This window comes from Fonsecaea multimorphosa (genome assembly GCF_000836435.1).
Source record: "Fonsecaea multimorphosa CBS 102226 unplaced genomic scaffold supercont1.9, whole genome shotgun sequence".
In the NCBI taxonomy this organism is placed as follows: domain Eukaryota; kingdom Fungi; phylum Ascomycota; class Eurotiomycetes; order Chaetothyriales; family Herpotrichiellaceae; genus Fonsecaea; species Fonsecaea multimorphosa.
In genome coordinates, this window is record NW_015971643.1 from 654,652 (window position 1) to 672,027 (window position 17,376).

At 50.5% G+C, this 17,376-nt stretch overlaps 2 protein-coding genes across 2 annotated transcripts; both read left to right on the forward strand.

Moving 5' to 3' along the window:
• Window positions 1–161: 161 nt before the first annotated feature.
• Window positions 162–14,705, forward strand: Z520_05401 (uncharacterized protein; the record flags this gene model as incomplete). The annotated part of the gene is made up of 1 exon (XM_016775904.1): window positions 162–14,705. One exon carries the CDS (start codon window positions 162–164, stop codon window positions 14,703–14,705), a length of 14,544 nt encoding a protein of 4,847 aa, XP_016633063.1.
• A 2,018-nt stretch (window positions 14,706–16,723) lies between these two features.
• Window positions 16,724–17,298, forward strand: Z520_05402 (uncharacterized protein; the record flags this gene model as incomplete). Its single annotated transcript, XM_016775905.1, has 2 exons — window positions 16,724–17,016; window positions 17,085–17,298. 2 exons carry the CDS (start codon window positions 16,724–16,726, stop codon window positions 17,296–17,298), a joined length of 507 nt encoding a protein of 168 aa, XP_016633064.1.
• Between the last annotated feature and the right edge of the window lie 78 nt (window positions 17,299–17,376).

The following is a 17,376-nucleotide window of genomic DNA, read 5'->3' on the forward strand; positions in this document are numbered from 1 at the left end:
TGACCCTCTGATGTCCCTGCCTTGGGTGTGTCATTGCCGGCTGTGACAAGTGTTGCACGACACTACCTCGCTCTTTTTCTCTTCCTCTATCTTATTGATGCTGTTCTCCCTTGGATGCTCTCATAAACCCAACGATCCTCCTCACCCTTTGACGAGGCAACATGGAGTTGAACGTCAACGGTTCCCATAGCCCCCAAAATCTCTCAATTATCAACGCGAAGCGTCAAGTACTGCCCGGGCCTCAACTGCTGCACGAATTGATAGCATCATCCTCGGAGAACATCATTCTGGACTTCCTGCTGGTGGACAACCGACGGGTTACCCTCACCTACAGCGAATTCCATCGCCTAACGGACCTGCTGTCCCAGGACATCCAGGAGTATACCTCGCAGAGACTGGATAGAAAATGCATCATCCCCGTCATCATACCTCAGTCTCCGGAATTGTATGTGGCATTGGTGGCAGTATTGAAATCTGGTTCTGCATTCTGTCCCGTCAGTCAAGATGTGCCTCCAGAAAGGCTGAAATTCATTCTCGAAGACACTCAGTCAACCTTCGTGCTGGCAACCACCACCACGGCGGCTGTTTTCCAGGATGCTCTGTCAAATATCCAATACAAGACTGTATCTTTGGGAGATCTTCAAAAAATGTCACGTCGGGCACAGGTGGATGACTCCTATCCTCAACACCGTCAGCCCACCAAACCCTCCAGTCCAGCGTACGTCATGTACACTTCAGGCTCGACAGGACTTCCAAAGGGCGTGGTAGTATCGCACTTGTCGGTATCACAATCATTACTTGCGCACGACGAGCACATTCCCACGTTTAAAAGATTTTTACAATTTGCTTCACCAACATTTGACGTCTCCATATTTGAGATATTCTTTCCATTTTTCCGGGGGGCGACATTAGTTGGCTGTGACCGTGAGCGAATGCTTACCGATCTCCCTGCCACTATTCAAATGCTAGACGCAGACGCTGCCGAACTCACCCCGACGGTTGCGGGGACGTTATTGAGAACCAGGAAGGCGGCCCCTTGCTTACAGACGCTGCTGACAATCGGAGAAATGCTCACAGCTTCAGTCGTTTCCGAATTCGGAGGGAACACGGATGAGCCGAGCATGCTGTATGCTATGTACGGTCCTACGGAGGCGGCGATCCATTGTACTGTGGCACCCCAGCTAGCTGCTCATGCTTCCGTACGCAGTATAGGGAGACCATTGGTGACAGTGACTGCGTTTGTCCTGAAAGAAGGCGAACCACTTGAGATAGCACCAATTGGCGAGTCTGGTGAACTGGCAATTGCGGGCCAGCTTGCTGATGGATACTTGAATCGGCCAGAACAGAATCAAGCTGCCTTCGTGGAGCTCGCCGGTCATGGATCAATCTATAAAACCGGCGATCGAGCAATCTGTCGTCCAGGTGGGCAGCTAGAAATCCTGGGACGTATGACATCCGGCCAAGTCAAGCTTAGGGGCCAACGAGTCGAGCTGGGAGAAATCGAAGAAGTCGCTTCAAAAACTGATGGTGTTCATCTCACCATTGCAACCATCATCGACGATGTTCTGGTCCTCTTCTGTGCTGCAAAACATGATGTTATGGCTTCTGACATCTCCGCCCAATGCAAATCATGGTTACCGCCATACATGCGTCCAGGCGAGATCGTGCTCTTGTACAATGACGTTCCTCGACTGCCTTCCGGGAAGATCGACCGCAAAGCGCTTGAACGCAAGTATCGAGAACATCAGGTACCAATCAACCACGAGACCCCTTTTGAGAGCCCGATAGAGGAAGATGTAGCTCGAGTCTTGAACGCTGAGCTGAGGTGCCAAGTCGACAGACTCACCTCCTTCTGGTCACTGGGCGTCGATTCCCTTCGAGCGATTAAGATTGCGTCTTGCTTGCGCCAACAGTACAGTTGTGTCAACGCCACGATGATTTCAGAAGCCGATAATGTGGCCACACTATCAAGTCTGGTTGCTAAGTCAAAGAACACAGAAAGTGGGAGACATGCGCCTAATTACGAGGCGACCGACGAATGGCAAGGAATCAAGGCAAAAGTGCCGCAAGATCTTAGCATCTCAAACCTCAAAACGCCTTACGCAAAGATCTTACCTTGCAGTAGCATGCAGGTTGCCATGTTGACCGAGACAGCCTCGAAGGCGGACCAGAATTTTAATCAAATCTGGCTCAGGCTCGGACCGGAGTTGACACTGAAAGACCTACATCGAGCCTTTGATCAGCTTTCCAGGAAGAATGAGATACTGCGATCCGGATTCGTCGCGACTGGGATACAGGAGATGCCCTTCGCGCAGATTGTGTGGCGGGAACTTCCATGCGATCCCGAGTTAAGTCTTCTGCATCCCCTGCAGCTGGTAAACTCGGAAACGGAGGACGAGAGAGACGTCCTTGTGTGGGTCCACCATGCTTTATATGATGGATGGTCCTGGGATTTGATCCTAGACGACTTGCACGCCATCTTGTCCGGAGAGGGTGCGCCTCTACGGACACAATTCTCCGAGTTTCGAGCCCACGAGTACAGTCGTTTGAGGACGGAGAAGGCAGGAAATCTCGAGTATTGGCGTGACCAACTCCAAGACTTCAAACCCTCTGCGTTTCCAATGATAACACCTGTCCCATCGGAAACACCGTCCAAAAACACAACTGAGTTGCTACTTTCCATAACGTATGAAGAGCTCTCTCACTTTGCGTCAGCCTCCCGCTGTAGCCGAGAGACGGTTCTAGAGGCAGCCTGGTCACTTTTGCTCTCATCATATCTCGACAACGCGGACGTCGCTGTTGGAGTGGTTGTGGCTGGCCGCCATTTCTCACTTGCAGGTATTGAGTCGATCATTGGACCTTGTTTATCATTATTTCCACTTCGCGTCGATATCAGTGCTTTAAGAACAATACACGATGTCCTCAATCACATCCAACGACAACGCAGACAGTTTCTTCGATACGGAAGCATTGCCCTACGGGACATCAATAACGCGGCAGGTCTCCGCCCGGGGGACAGGCTGTTCGATACGCTGTGCGTTTGGCAACAGGACAGCGAAGAGAATAACAGGGATCGCTCCAGTGTTGCAACCTTGAGAACACATGATGCCTTGGAATACGCCATAGTGTTAGAATTTGAGCCCCGTCAGGATCAGGTCTATTTGAAGTTGACTTTTGACACAACACTTATTCCAGAAGGTCATGCGAAGCTTTTAACTCGCCAGCTTGATAATGCTATCTCTCGAATTTTGAGCAACCTTGACCTCAGTTTGAGCTGCTTTTGGGAAAGTTTTGACAAGAATACCTTATCCATGGCCAACACCTACTTCCAGAAATTCAGTGGAGATTTCGATCTGACAACAACCATCTCAAAACTTGCAGAGTCCTGTCCAGGGAGAGCAGCCGTTGAGTTCGTGCATAGCATCGATGGGCAAACGGGTCAGATGAAAAAGGAAATCCTCACTTATGGCGACCTTTACAGACGCGCACAAATCATTGGCCGGGTATTGCGGACGGAGTACAACGTGCAGATTGACGATCTTGTCTGCCTGACAGGCCCTCGCTCGATTCACCTCTACATTGGCATCCTTGGGACCATCATGGCTGGGGCCGCATACATGTGCGTCGACCCCCGAACGCCGGCAGCTCGAGTGCGCCAAATTTTGAGCGAAGCTAGATGCAAGCTTAGCCTGTGTGCAGAGGATGTACATGAGTCAAAGAAGATTGATGCACCAACATCTATCTCCATAGCTAGCTTGTTGGAGCATCATTCCATGACAAGTACCAGCAACAACCCATCCCCGAAGGGCGATCAATTAGCATACGCGGTGTTCACCTCTGGCAGCACTGGTGTTCCCAAAGGGGTTCTCCTTAGCCGCCGCAACCTACTCAGTAACCTGGAGGAGCTGTCACGTATCTACCCATGCGATCCTGGGAGAGATCGACTACTGCAAGCCTGCTCCCCAGCATTCGACGTCTCGGTCTTCGAGATCTTCTGGGCTTGGCACAAGGGGATATCTTTGTGCACAGCATCGAATGATGTCCTGTTCAGAGACCTTGAACTATTCATTAAGCAGATGAATATAACTCATTTAAGTATGACCCCGTCGGTGGCCGCTCTTGTTCGACCCGACAACGTCCCACACGTGAAAATGTTGGTAACCGCTGGAGAGCCCATGAACTCGAAGGTCTTCAAAGATTGGGCCGACCACGGACTATACCAAGGCTATGGCCCCAGTGAGACGACAAACATATGCAACGTTCGACCCAAAGTCTCGAAATCTGATATGCCAAACAATGTTGGTCCTCCGCTACCGAACACATCCATCTTTATTTGTCGAAGGCAAGTTCTGAACCCTGCCAATGACTCATCCAATGATCAGTCCTTTCTGCAATTTCAGCCAGTATTAAAAGGTGGAGCAGGCGAGATATGGGTCGGCGGAGAACAGGTGGGACGCGGATATCTTGATCAGGAGCTGACCTCGAAGAGCTTCTTTGATCATCCCGAATACGGTCGGCTCTACCGCTCGGGTGACATCGGAAGACTTCTTTGTGATGATTCTTTAGTTATATTAGGCCGAGAAGACGATCAAGTCAAGCTCCGGGGTCAAAGGATTGAACTAGGAGAGGTGAATTCCGCGCTGATCAAGTGCAATGAAGTTGAAGATGCCGTATCTCTGGTCATCGACAAAGGAGACGATACTGCGAGCCTTGTTGCTTTCTGGACTACACGTCAATCCCCCAGGCCAACGGATCCCGGCGGCGTGAACACCGCCATTTTCGAAACGATGGCAAATAGCTTGCCAGATTACATGATACCGGACAGCCTTATACGCATTGACAAGATACCATTGACGCGCCAGGGCAAGATCAATCGCGCAGATTTGATCACCTACTATCGAAATCTTGACACAGAACAGCTCCAGGCCATGTCCAGAGGCACCAAGCCATCGGAAGATGTTAATCCCCTTACTGATTCTGAATACGTTATCGCTCGTGTCGTTGGTGATGCGCTTGGCGTCAAACTCGAGAAGATCAACCATGCTACCTCTTTCTACGCCCTTGGTTTAGACTCGATCAGCGCAATACACGTCTCGCGAGCCCTCCGAGACCATTACCCCGTTGTGGAAATATCCTCATTGATGCGAAATCCATCCGTCAGACAACTATCGAGGTACATCGAGAGACACGCTCCGGAGCATAATACATTCCACGATAAGGGAGATCTGGGTCGTCTCTTTGAAAAGTGGCAAGATCAGATCCGTGGTCTCTATTCCCGTGCAGGGCTGGAAGTAGAGAGGATCCTTCCATGTACGCCTTTGCAAGAATCTATGGTGACCAGCTCAATGAATGTCTCTTCCCGAGTTTATCGAAACACTTTACGCTTCAACGTCTCTGGCAGCACCTCGCGGCTACGCCAGGCATGGGAACACGCAGTAGAAAGGCATCAAATCCTTCGCACTGGCTTTGCGGCGATCGAGTCTGCTGAATCTCCTTTTGTGCAGGTAGTGTTGAAAAATTTTCATCTTCCTTGGCTGGAAGAAAGCACGCAAGACATCGGTTATGCTTTGGATGGCCTCATGGTCCCGCCGTGGAGTCTTGAAGTCAGAGGGAGCACAGAGCTGATCCTGAAAATACATCACGGTCTTTACGATGCAGAAGCGATGGCCGTCCTGTTAAGAGAGGTTCAATCCCTTTATCACGGGTGCCAACTACCTCCAACAATCCTGTTCGATACTTATTTGTCCTTTATGGAAGCCTCGAATGCTAACAGTACATATGATTTCTGGCGCACAAAGCTACAAGGTGCTTCTTTGCGCAAGCTAAATGAAGTCATACTGCCTGATGATAAAGCCGGTCCTGATACCCATTCTCTGGTGGAACGTAGGGCCACAATCGGTGTTTCCCAACTTCAACAGTGTGCGCGAAAGATGCTCTCGACCCCTTCAGCCCTGTTTCAAGCTCCATGGTGTCGACTTCTTTCTTGTATCTTCGAGAGCCAGGATATCTGCTTTGGCAACGTCCTTAGCGGTCGCAACCTTCCTATCGATGGCATGGAGAGGATGGTCGCTCCATGCTTCAACACGGTTCCAGCGAGAGTGCAAATGCAGCCTGACAAATCGAATCAGGAAATATGTCAATGCATTCAACAGATGAATGTCGAGACCCTACGACATCAGTCGAGCTCGCTTCGTAAAATTCAGCAAGCTGTCGGCACCCAAGGCACACCATTATTTGATACCTTGATCTTGCTCCAACAAGACGAGCTGCGGCTTGATCATCAGGTCTGGACTCTGGTTGAGGAATCAGGAGATATGCCTTTTCCTTTCATACTTGAAATCATGATGGATTCAAGGGATGGTATAATCACCCTCAAATTGCACTCTGAGGTTGCTGAAAGGAAGACATTGAGCAAATTGCTGGACGTCTACGACGCTCTCCTTATGCACACCGCCAAATATCCGCAAGCAAGAGCCTTGGACTATTCCTTCATCGCCGGGATGTTGCCAAGATTGCAGCCTTCCATTCCGTCGATGATCTTTACAAGGTCAGTTGCCACTGACCAAAACGACGGACGGGTTTCCATGGACGAACACCTGTCTCAAACGGAGATTTTGGTCAGGGATATACTCGTACAATTGAAATCCGGTGCTCTTCCAAAGATCTTTAGAGACACGACAGTTTTCAACCTGGGGTTCGACAGCATCAATGCTGTGCAGATTGCAGCAAGGCTGCGAAAAAGCGGATTCCATGTATCGACTGGGGCAATTTTGGAAGCTGCAAGTGTCAGAAATATCGCTAACATTTGCGACTCCGTGGCCCAACAAGGCAAAAAGCATTCGCCCTTCGACTTGGATTCCTATGAACAATTCTCTCGCCACTTTATCTGTCAAAATAACGGTCTCGACGAAACCAGCGTCCAGTCCGTATGGCCCTGCACACCCACTCAATCAGGTATCCTTTCGCATTTCCTCCGATCGAATTACAGGCTCTATTTAAACCACATGCATTTCAGATTGGACAAAGATGTGGATCTATCAAGGTTGAGACGTGCTTGGTCTGTTGCTTTGCAGACACACCCAATGCTAAGGACTGGTTTTGCTGAGACAGATGACGCTAGCACACCATTCGTCATGATAATCTATCGTCCAGATGCGGTACAACTGCCCTGGGTCGACCATTCAACGCAAAAAAGGCAAGAGATAGGCGAAGAGAGGTCTACAGACATGCACGGTCTCATACAACCACCATGGCTCATTCGAGTGATCAAAACAGGCTCCTTTCCGAGCCTTGAATTATCCATGCTGCACGCCCTTTATGATGCACATTCTCTTGATATCATATTGGGAGATGTTGCTCGTGCGTATGCAGGCTTACAACTGCCGATGGCTGTTCCCCTTGCACCAGTCGTTTCGAAAATCATAGGCATGAGCGGAGACGAAAGTTCCAAGAGGTTCTGGTTGGATGTATCGGCTGATATGTGCTCAACTCGCTTCCCTGACTTGGGAGTGTACAGTCAAGAGGCCGACAACTATTGCGTCGCGACACGGCAGTGCAGCACGTCTCTAAAAACAATCGAGAATGCATGCGCAAATGCAGGAGCAACAGTACAAGCCCTGGTTGCTGCAGCTTGGTCTCTGTTACTTTCGGCGTATACTGCCCAGGACCACGTTACATTTGGTGTCATACTCTCTGGTCGGGACTTTGACGAAGAGGAAAACAGGGTTGTATTTCCTTGCATCAACACTGTGCCGTTTGCGACGAGACTTCCTCAAGACCGGACCGAGCTTTTGCAATTAGCCGTGAGGCGAAGCGCTGGTGTTTTGAAATATCAGCATAGTCCACTAAGCTCGATCAAGCGTTGGGTGCATGCTGAAGGTGATCTATTCGACACTGTGATCGTTCTGCAAAAATATGACATTGAAAAAGGCCCAAAAAGGCCCTGGACGTTCATCAAAGATGATGCAACTGCTGAGTACACAATCTCCCTGGAGCTCATACCTCAAGAAAACAGTGTACTGGATCTCCGGGTAACTTTCCGTGAGAAGGTTATCCCACCAGATCAAGCTGAGTATATCCTTCGAGAGTTCGAAGAACTGATGAAGAGCCTGCTCACACAAGCGACATATACTCCGAAGCTTCCAGAATCACTTCTGTCGGTGGTGCCTGCCAAAGAAGAACGACTTCCAACTGCCGTCCGCTATCTGCACGAATTTGTGGAGCTTACAGCAAGGCAGAAACCAAACAACATTGCCCTAGAATTTGTGCAAAGCTTGAACGGGACCGCTCCCACAAAGGAAAGCTGGACTTACGCCCAGTTGGATTCAAACGGAAATAAAATAGCTCGACTGATCCAGAGTAAAGGGGTGCAAGTCGGAGACCTCGTGGCCGTCTGTTTCGATAAATGCCCTGAAGCTTCCTTTGCAATATTGGCGGTACTCAAATCAGGGTGCGGCTTCATTGCCATTGATCCTGGTGCACCAACTTCAAGGAAAGAATTCATTCTCCGTGATTCTGGCTGCGGAATTGTGCTCACAACAGATGACAAGACACCAGAGTTCAATACTATTCCTGGTGTATCTACTTTCGCCATTGACAATATCAATTGGCGGGAGCTGTCTGGCGAAAGGCCTCTCCTCTCGAGAGAGCTGCACACTCAAGACATCTGCTATTGTCTGTACACCTCAGGAACTACAGGGATACCAAAAGGCTGCTTGATCAGCCATGACAGCGCAGTCCAAGCAATGTTGTCGTTCAAGCGGATTTTCCGTGGTAGATGGAAGGAATCATCTCGCTGGCTGCAGTTCGCATCCTTCCATTTCGACGTCAGCGTGCTGGAACAATACTGGAGCTGGAGCATAGGCATTATCGTGACCTCCGCCCCGAGAGATGTCTTGTTTGAGGACCTTCCGGCTACTATCAACACTCTCAAGGTAACACATCTTGACCTGACACCCAGTCTGGCAAGGTTGCTCACGCCCGAAGAAGTGCCCAGCCTATGTGAAGGTGTCTTTATCGTTGGCGGCGAGCAAGTCAGCCAGGATATTTTGGAAACCTGGGGCGATACAGGTTGTCTTTACAATTTCTACGGACCCAGCGAAGTGACGATCGGCTGCACAGTACATCGGCAAGTACCTAAGAATGCGAAACCCACCAATATTGGTCAACAGTGGGACAATGTGGGCTCTTTCGTCTTGGAACCTTCGTCACAGAATCCAGTACTCCGCGGTGCGATTGGCGAGCTTTGTTTGTCTGGACCTCTTGTCGGAAAGGGGTATCTCAACCGACCCGACCTTACAAGAGAGAAGTTCGTAGTGCTGGCCGAATATGGTACGAGGGTCTACCGGACCGGTGATCTTGTCCGCCTCCTCCATGATGACAGCTTCGAATTTCTAGGCAGAATCGATGACCAGATTAAACTACGTGGGCAGCGTCTGGAGATTGGGGAGATTAATCATGTCGCTATGAGTGCAGATGGGAGCATCAAGGATGTTGCTACCATGGTCTTGAAACGCCCGACACAACAGAAAGATCAGCTGGTGACTTTCTTCTCTACCGCCCAAAGGCGGCCGAAGAACGAGACACCTTTGATTGTAGCAACCAGGGATTCGCAGGACCTGGCTGCAAAGATTCGGATGAACTGCTCTGATAAGCTACCGGCGTACATGGTGCCCTCATACATTCTTGCAGTCTCGTCTCTGCCCTTGTCAGTCAACAACAAAGTTGATCATAGATCGTTGAAAGCCTTGTATGAGGAAAATCTACCAGGCTCAGGGCGAGACGACTCTGGCGGAAGTCATGTGTCGCCCGCAGAAGACCTTCAGTCTTTTCATGAGGTGGCAAGTGTGCTGGCGCCTTTCTTGCGAATCCAGATATCAGACATCAAGCCGACTTCGAGCTTGTTCGAACTTGGGCTGGATTCAATCTCGGCCATTGGGCTCTCCAGGGTTCTCAAGCGGCAGGGTTTCCAGAATGCCGAAGTAGGAACGGTCCTCAAGCACTCTGTCATTCAAGATCTAGTTCGAGTCATTACTCGAAAAGCCACTTCACACCAAGTCCGAGCCGTGGAAACCGCTCGCACGAAGATTCAATCATTCCGTGATGCTCATTCTGGAGAAATAGCTCGAAGTATGGATGTTCGACCGGAAAACATCGAGCACGTCGCACCTTGTACTCCATTACAAGAAGGCATGATTTCCAGAATCATGCAAAGTGGACCCGACGACATGGTTTATTTCTCCTGCTTTCTTTTTGAACTCGATCCGGATACCGACATACAGCGACTGAAATGGGCGTGGGACGCTGCTCAGCGGTCAACTTCCATCCTGAGGACATTCTTCGTACCCACACCAGATGGTTTTGCTCAAGTTGTACTCCGCAAGTACGACAGCGCGGTCAATATGATTAGCTACGAAGCTAGGAATGGAGGCATCCGCAAAATCCAGGATTCCTCTTTCAGGAATTGGGTTGGAACTGTCAGATCCTTATCTACATCATTGCCTTGGAAAGTCGAGTTGTCAAAGTCTGGAAATGGTGGCTTCATGGCTCTCCAAATCTTTCACGGGCTCTATGATGGAAACAGCCTTCCCATTCTGTTGAAGCAAGTCAAGCAACAGTATGACCAACCCGAGGAGATCCATAAGCTCAAAATGCAGTTTTACGAGGCCTTGCCTTACGGTCCACTATGTCAGCTGCCGGATGAGAAGGAATTCTGGCGGTTACATCTTGCTCGCATCCGGCCACAGAAACTACCGTTGGCCTATGCTGAGAGTGAGACAGCTACTCATTATGTCGTCTTGAGGGAGCATCTCAAGATTGACCATCTGCAAACCTTATGCAATGAGCTGAACGTTACGGTCTCGGCTTTTTTCCAGGCCATGCTACTCTACGTGATGCAGAGGGAATTCAACTCCAGCCCCACAATAGGTGTGGTGGTGTCAGGCAGAGCCACAGCCAGAGAAGAAATCGAGCATGTTATCGGCCCGATGTTTAACACTCTTCCATGTTGCATTGATTCTCTCAACGACGGAGCAACAGTCTGCGATCTCGTCCATGCATGTCATCAATTCAATATTGATATCATTCCTTACCAACATACGCCCCTGCGGAAGGTTGGTAAATACCTTGGAATGAATGCGACCCAGGCTCTGTTTGAGACATTATTTGTGTTCCAGAAGGTATCAATGGATCTTGGTGACAGCGCGCTCTGGCGAGCAATTCCAACAGACAGCTCGCCAGACTATCCACTGAATATTGAGGTGGAGCAGGCGGGAACTGATTTCGATATCACCCTGGTCGCGAAGTCACAATATCTGAATAAAGAAAGAGCCAGCCAGTTGCTACACAAGTACCTTGATGTCGTCTGCAGACCGGAAGAGATGGATGTAATCCTGCCCACCGACTTTTGCCCAGTACAAGATTCTGTGACTCTAAATGGAGAACCTGAAACGAACTTTCTAGCCTCCAACGGCGTTCACGAAGAAAACGATGATAACCCTTTGAGCACCACAGAGACAATGATTCGATCTGAAATCGCCAAGCTCGCTTCTGTGGACGGAAAGAGGATACATCGTCACAGACCCACGATCTTTGAATTGGGTCTAGACAGCATAGAAGCTATGAAACTCGCAGCTAGGGTTAAGAAAAATGGGTTGAGAGTCGCTGTGAGCGCAATCATGAGATCGCCCACCGTTGCAGGGATTGCTGCAGCGGCCGCTTCAAGCGCAGAAACCCGAGCACGAACGGAAACTGGCGAGCCAGTGCCTTCCATTGAGGAGCGTCAGATTAGCTATAGAAATATGCTGCAAGGTCATGGAATTAACCTTGAAGACGTGCAGGCCATCTTTCCAGTCACACCGATGCAGGAAGGCCTGCTCCTGGAATCAGACAAGTATCTGAACGTCATGACTTTCAGATTAGGCCCCGACATTGATATGGAGAGACTGATCGGAGCCTGGGAAAAGGTCTCCCAGACAGAGCCAATCCTGAGGACCCACTTTGCGGTCGTCGAGACTTCAGACAGGAACACGGCTTTCCTGCAGTTTGTGATGAAAGAAGGAATTAAGGTGACGGTTTCTGATGACAAGAAACTGAATGATGTGGTCAGGAGTCTCCAAAAAACCCTGAGCGAGCAAAATTTGGCAGACCAGAAGACCAGCATCGCCATTGTCCAGGAAAAGAAGGCGTCTGTCCTTGTGCTTGCGATGCCGCATGCGTTGTACGATGCTTGGTCATTGCACCTGCTGCACCAGGAAGTCACCAGGAATTACCAGTCTACGAATGGCAAAACCCAAAGGCCGGCGCTGGATCAGTATCAAGAACACCTCGAGGAGATAATCAATCAAGCGGAAAGCTCAGAAGCTCGTGATTTCTGGGAGTCTCAACTGATGAATATTCAACCCACCATTTTTCAAGCGCACGTCGATGATCACGGCTCCTCCGGCCATGCGGTCTTACTCCGCAAGCAATCAAACACCAGCCTAATCAGTGCTCTCAAGTTCTGTAGGCAGCAAGGAGTGACGCTTCAGACCTTGGGTCTAACATGCTGGACAATCGCACTTATTCACTACACCTGTCAGTTGGATGTATGCTTCGGCCTCGTTCTCTCTGGTCGCACAACCGAGGACTCGGATGGGTTGATCTTTCCAACATTCAACACTGTCGCCTTCAGACCACTGATCGAAGAGAACATGACAAAGTCACGAGCCCTGCACAGGGTACACGATGCAGTTGTGCAAGTTTTAGAATACCAGCACTTTCCACTACGTGAGGCTCTTCAGATTGCACGAGGACAGGAGGTGTATGAAGAATTGTTCAATACTCTGTTTACTTTCCAAAAGCTTCCAACTGCCGACGGTGGGCTTCCGGTATTGTACGAGGAAGTGCCGCCTGATGGAGCATCCCTCACGCCGCCATACCCTGTCAATGTGGAATTAGAGGGCGGCGGGAGTGGTCTTATCTGGACTATTGCATTTCAAAACGGAGTAGCCAATGAAGCATTTGGACAGACCCTCCTGAGCAAGCTGGATACTATTCTGGCCGCTCTGATGAATAATCCTGACCAAGGCCTACTGCGAAAAGAAGGCGAAAAGATGTCGATTTGCGGCTTACCAGGTGTGGACGTAGTCCGCAGCAAGCGCGACAGCATAAGGACGGACTCTCAGCCTGACGAGGACCTACAGCAGTCCCAAGGCCAGGAAACTTGGACTGCGACAGAAAGTATCATCAGGGATGTCCTCGCGAAAGTCTCCAACTTGGAAAAAGAGCAGGTCAAAAAGAATATCGGGCTGTTCCATCTTGGGCTAGATAGCGTCAGCGCTATCAAAGTGGCTAGCCTGTTGAGAAAAGAGGGCGTTAAGCTTCCAGTGAGCGAGATCATCAGAGCACAGACGGCTGAGAAGATGGCAGTGGCCGCTGAAAAGATCAAAGGTGCTGTCAAGGAGACTTCCCGTACGTCAAATAGGCGCACAGCCGACACGTCGGTACCCGAAGTCGTGAAGAAGAGCCTCATCATACCGGAGGGCGACATCGAAATGGTCATACCATGTACTGCCGGTCAGACATACATGCTAGATATGTGGAGTGCAAGCAATGGCCGCCTGTTCTATCCCAATTTCTGGCTGAAAGTATCCGGCGTTCCAGTGGAAGGTTTGGAGCGGGCAATGAAGAAGCTTGTCCGAGAAACTTCGATATTGAGGACTCTCTTCATTCACAACACAGACGGGGAAAGTCCAGAAACATTCCAAGTTATCGTGAAAAGTGAGGCAGCAGAGAAGTATGACTTCCCCTGGACGATGCACTTCGATACCGCAGGGAAAGAGTTGCTTGTCGCTCTCCGCATTCACCACGCCTTATACGATGCAGTGAGTTTCCAGTTGCTCATTACACGGCTCGAGAGGATATGTGCAGGTACCGGCTCGCAAACCCGACCGAACACGGACATGAGTACTCTTGTGCTTACCAACCAAGCAGCTCGTCCAATGGCTCAAGCGTTCTGGACGCACTATCTTGGTAAAGGTCAGGGTGCATTGCAACCCATGACTCGAGGTTCATTCGCAGCACGGCGTGTTGAGAGGTTCCATCCGACGCTTTTGCCAGTTGACAGTTTGAGCAATCGACTGAAGCATCATGGACTTGGCATTCAAGCACTCTTCTTTGCCGCGTACGCCAGGGTTTATGAGAGGATTCGTCGTGAGCTGGATGCAGGGCAACTCGGGACCAAGGCTGAATCGGGTGATGTTGTGGTCGGAATCTATCTCGCAAATCGGTCCCTTGATATCGACGGAATAATGGAGTTGGCGGCTCCGACGTTCAGCATTGTCCCGCTAAGAATTCGACAGGGGCAGGAGAACCTTCTTCAATCAGCTCTACAAATACAGCAGGATCTAAGCGAAATCACTAACACAGAGAATTGTGGAGTTGCTATGAGGGACATTCATACCTGGACTGGCGTCAGACTCGACACTTTTGTCAATTTCTTGTCTCTCCCCAGTGACGACCGTCGAGATTCACTGTCATCTGGAGATCAGTCCAGCAAAGTGAAAGTCACGCATGCAGAAATGTCGCCCGAGCAGAAGAGTAGACTTCAGGAGTTTGATGCCGCGTCGCCTTTCATCAACGGTATGAAGGTTAATGCAGATACCACAAAGTGGTGCTTGGTCAGTCCATCCAATCTCCCGACTCCTTGCCTTCTGCATTTCAATTGACTAACATGTTTCCTTGCTGCAGCCTGCGATTGACATCGAAGCCAAGATTGAAGATGGCCACCTGGGTATGGGCGTCTTCGCCCCAATAGACATGCTTTCTGAAGACGAGGCTAGTGGGATTATGGATGGCGTGAGAAGCTTGATGCTGAATTTCTCGTAGACAGTATGCTTGACAAATAGACGGTCCAGAGTTTAGAGGTTTATATAACTAGAGAACTATTTCTTTGTCTTACTGTCTCCACTTTCAGGATCTTACTTACTAGGTAGAAAAGATAGGTAGTTCACAACATTTGATGCAACCCCTAACCTTTCGCCCCCAACCTGACACTGTGTCTCGCAAGTACGAGCACCACCCACTGCTGAAGTGGATAATTCCCTATTCGTCGGTCGGCTCAGGCTTTCCGGAGCCCATGTTCCAGGTAAGTCGTTCCACGTGGGTGCCTGGAGGACTCAATTGCTAGGTACTCGTGGTAACTTAATAATATTACCTGGTTCCCAATGAGGAGTTTCTGCCCACTGTCCTTTCTTTCCTTCCCACATGCTCCAAATGCTTGATATCTGCTTGCCTAGCTTTTGCGTCCCTTCTGTCCCGCACAGACCGGCGCACAGTATGAGCAAAGTACCGTAGCGACCGGGGGTTTTTGGCCCCTCTCACCATCCCCCAATGCCGCTATGGGGAATATCGATCCAGGCTTAGTCGGCAATAATCCCAGGGTTGCACTCAGCGAGTACATAGGTGAACCCAAGGAGCGCGCGAGAGAGTGTTTGTCTGATTGGGGAGTTTCAGAGCAAGGAAAGGGCTGTGTGCGTGGGAACCTGAATTATCTCCGCGAGCAACTACGGGCGGTTGTAACGAGGTAGCGACCTCATGGATCCAGGAGAAGATCTTACTCGAGGGCCAAACAAGCATCATGCAGCTAGCTATTCGGAGCTGAAGCAAGCTGGCACCTATTGGGCTGGCCTTGAAGGAGCTATTACATACTTGCACATAACCCCTATCCAATCCTACCTAATCCACTTGCCTATCCCGTCGTAGGTACATGGGTACATGGTAACCACACTCTCGCTCCCTACCTGCCCTATATAAAAACTTCTATAAAAAATATCATCTGCCCACGAACGCGGTACGCACAAGCCGTGGCGCGTTGCTTCTCTCATATCCCTTTCAACCTAAGTCTTCAATCCCATCATTCTCGGCGCGACGGGGGGGATCACATCCACACCTCTATCTCCGCGGCGTCACAGTTTGCAGAGCATCTGCAGTCAATTTCCAGAAGGCAAGAAGAAAGGGACAGAACCGGGGACCAGAAGCTGAAGCGAGGCGTGCCGGAGACGTCGACGACGGCGACAATGTCACTCCGACCAACTGCGGCGGCGGCGGCGGCGGCAGAGGAGGAAGAACCGGTCATCGCGGGCCCGTTCGCGCTGTACAATGGGTCCTTCATCTTGGAGTTTCTCCAGCCGAAGCCGGCCAGGAATGCCTCGTCAGTGATTTCATAACCCTGTCCTCTCTCTCTCATGTTCGATTCCCCCCGTTTCGTCCCCGGGCCCAGGTCGCCAGCTGTCGACTACCTACTGTCTGTGGAGGTAGTGACCTAGGTGTCTAGCCAGTCAAGGGAGATTGACAGGGTGATGGCAAGGCTGGGGCATCGGGCGGTCTCCCTTGTTGGAATGTGGATTTTGACGCTCCATCCACAGACGGGGACTTTCTTGCACCACTTACTGACCGCGTTCCTTCTTTTCACAGAGTGTTGATGCGAGCGACCTACAAACATGATCACCCGCTGTGTAAGAAAGGGAAAGGCCATCCTCAGGTTTGTCATTTTCGCGGTCCCTGTTCGTGCCTTGAAATGGCGGTACTCTTGAGAGCCCAGAGTCTGCCTGACATGGAACATCTCCCCCTTCCTCTCTCGATCACTCCGGCCGCGATGGGATGCTGATTTTGCGCCCCCTATGCGCGTCCCTCATTCTAGTCACCACCGCTGCACCTGCACTTCCAACAGTTCGAATCCTTCTACATGCTCTCAGGCGAAGTCTGCACCACCACGACCTACTCGCAGATCGACAACGTCCACACACCCCAAAACACACCCAGGGAGAGACCCCACCACATCGAGCCCTGGATGCCTCACAGGTTCTGGCCATCTCCGAACGCGAAGGAAGACACCACGTTCCTGGTCTGGGCGCATCCAAACCCGGACGACATGGACGACAAGATGGATCGGCTCTTCTTTCAGAATTTGCTGATGTACGTGAGTGATATCAGCGAAGGCAAGGAGCAAATAAGTCTGTTGCAGATCATGTTGACCCAGTAAGTTTCTATCTCCCTCACACCCTCCGCTCGCCCCCTTTTCTCTAACGGTAGGGGATCAAAAACAGACATGTCTCCGCCACAGCACTGATAATGTTGCCGAGCTGGTCGTTCCTCGGACCTCTCCGGTGGTGGATCCCGTGGCTGTTCCAGTGCATTTGCGCCTACATAGCCCTGTGGATGGGCAAGAAGCCACTCCTCAAAAAGTACATGTCCGTCGAGGACTGGGAGGATGAGGATGTCCAGGAGCGCATTGGCATGTGGAAGAAGAAGGATCTGTGATGGCACGACCGAGGTGGGTCGCTTGTACGCGGCGGCAGATTGATGGATGGAGGGGAAAGAGAGTCGTTGAACTCGCGG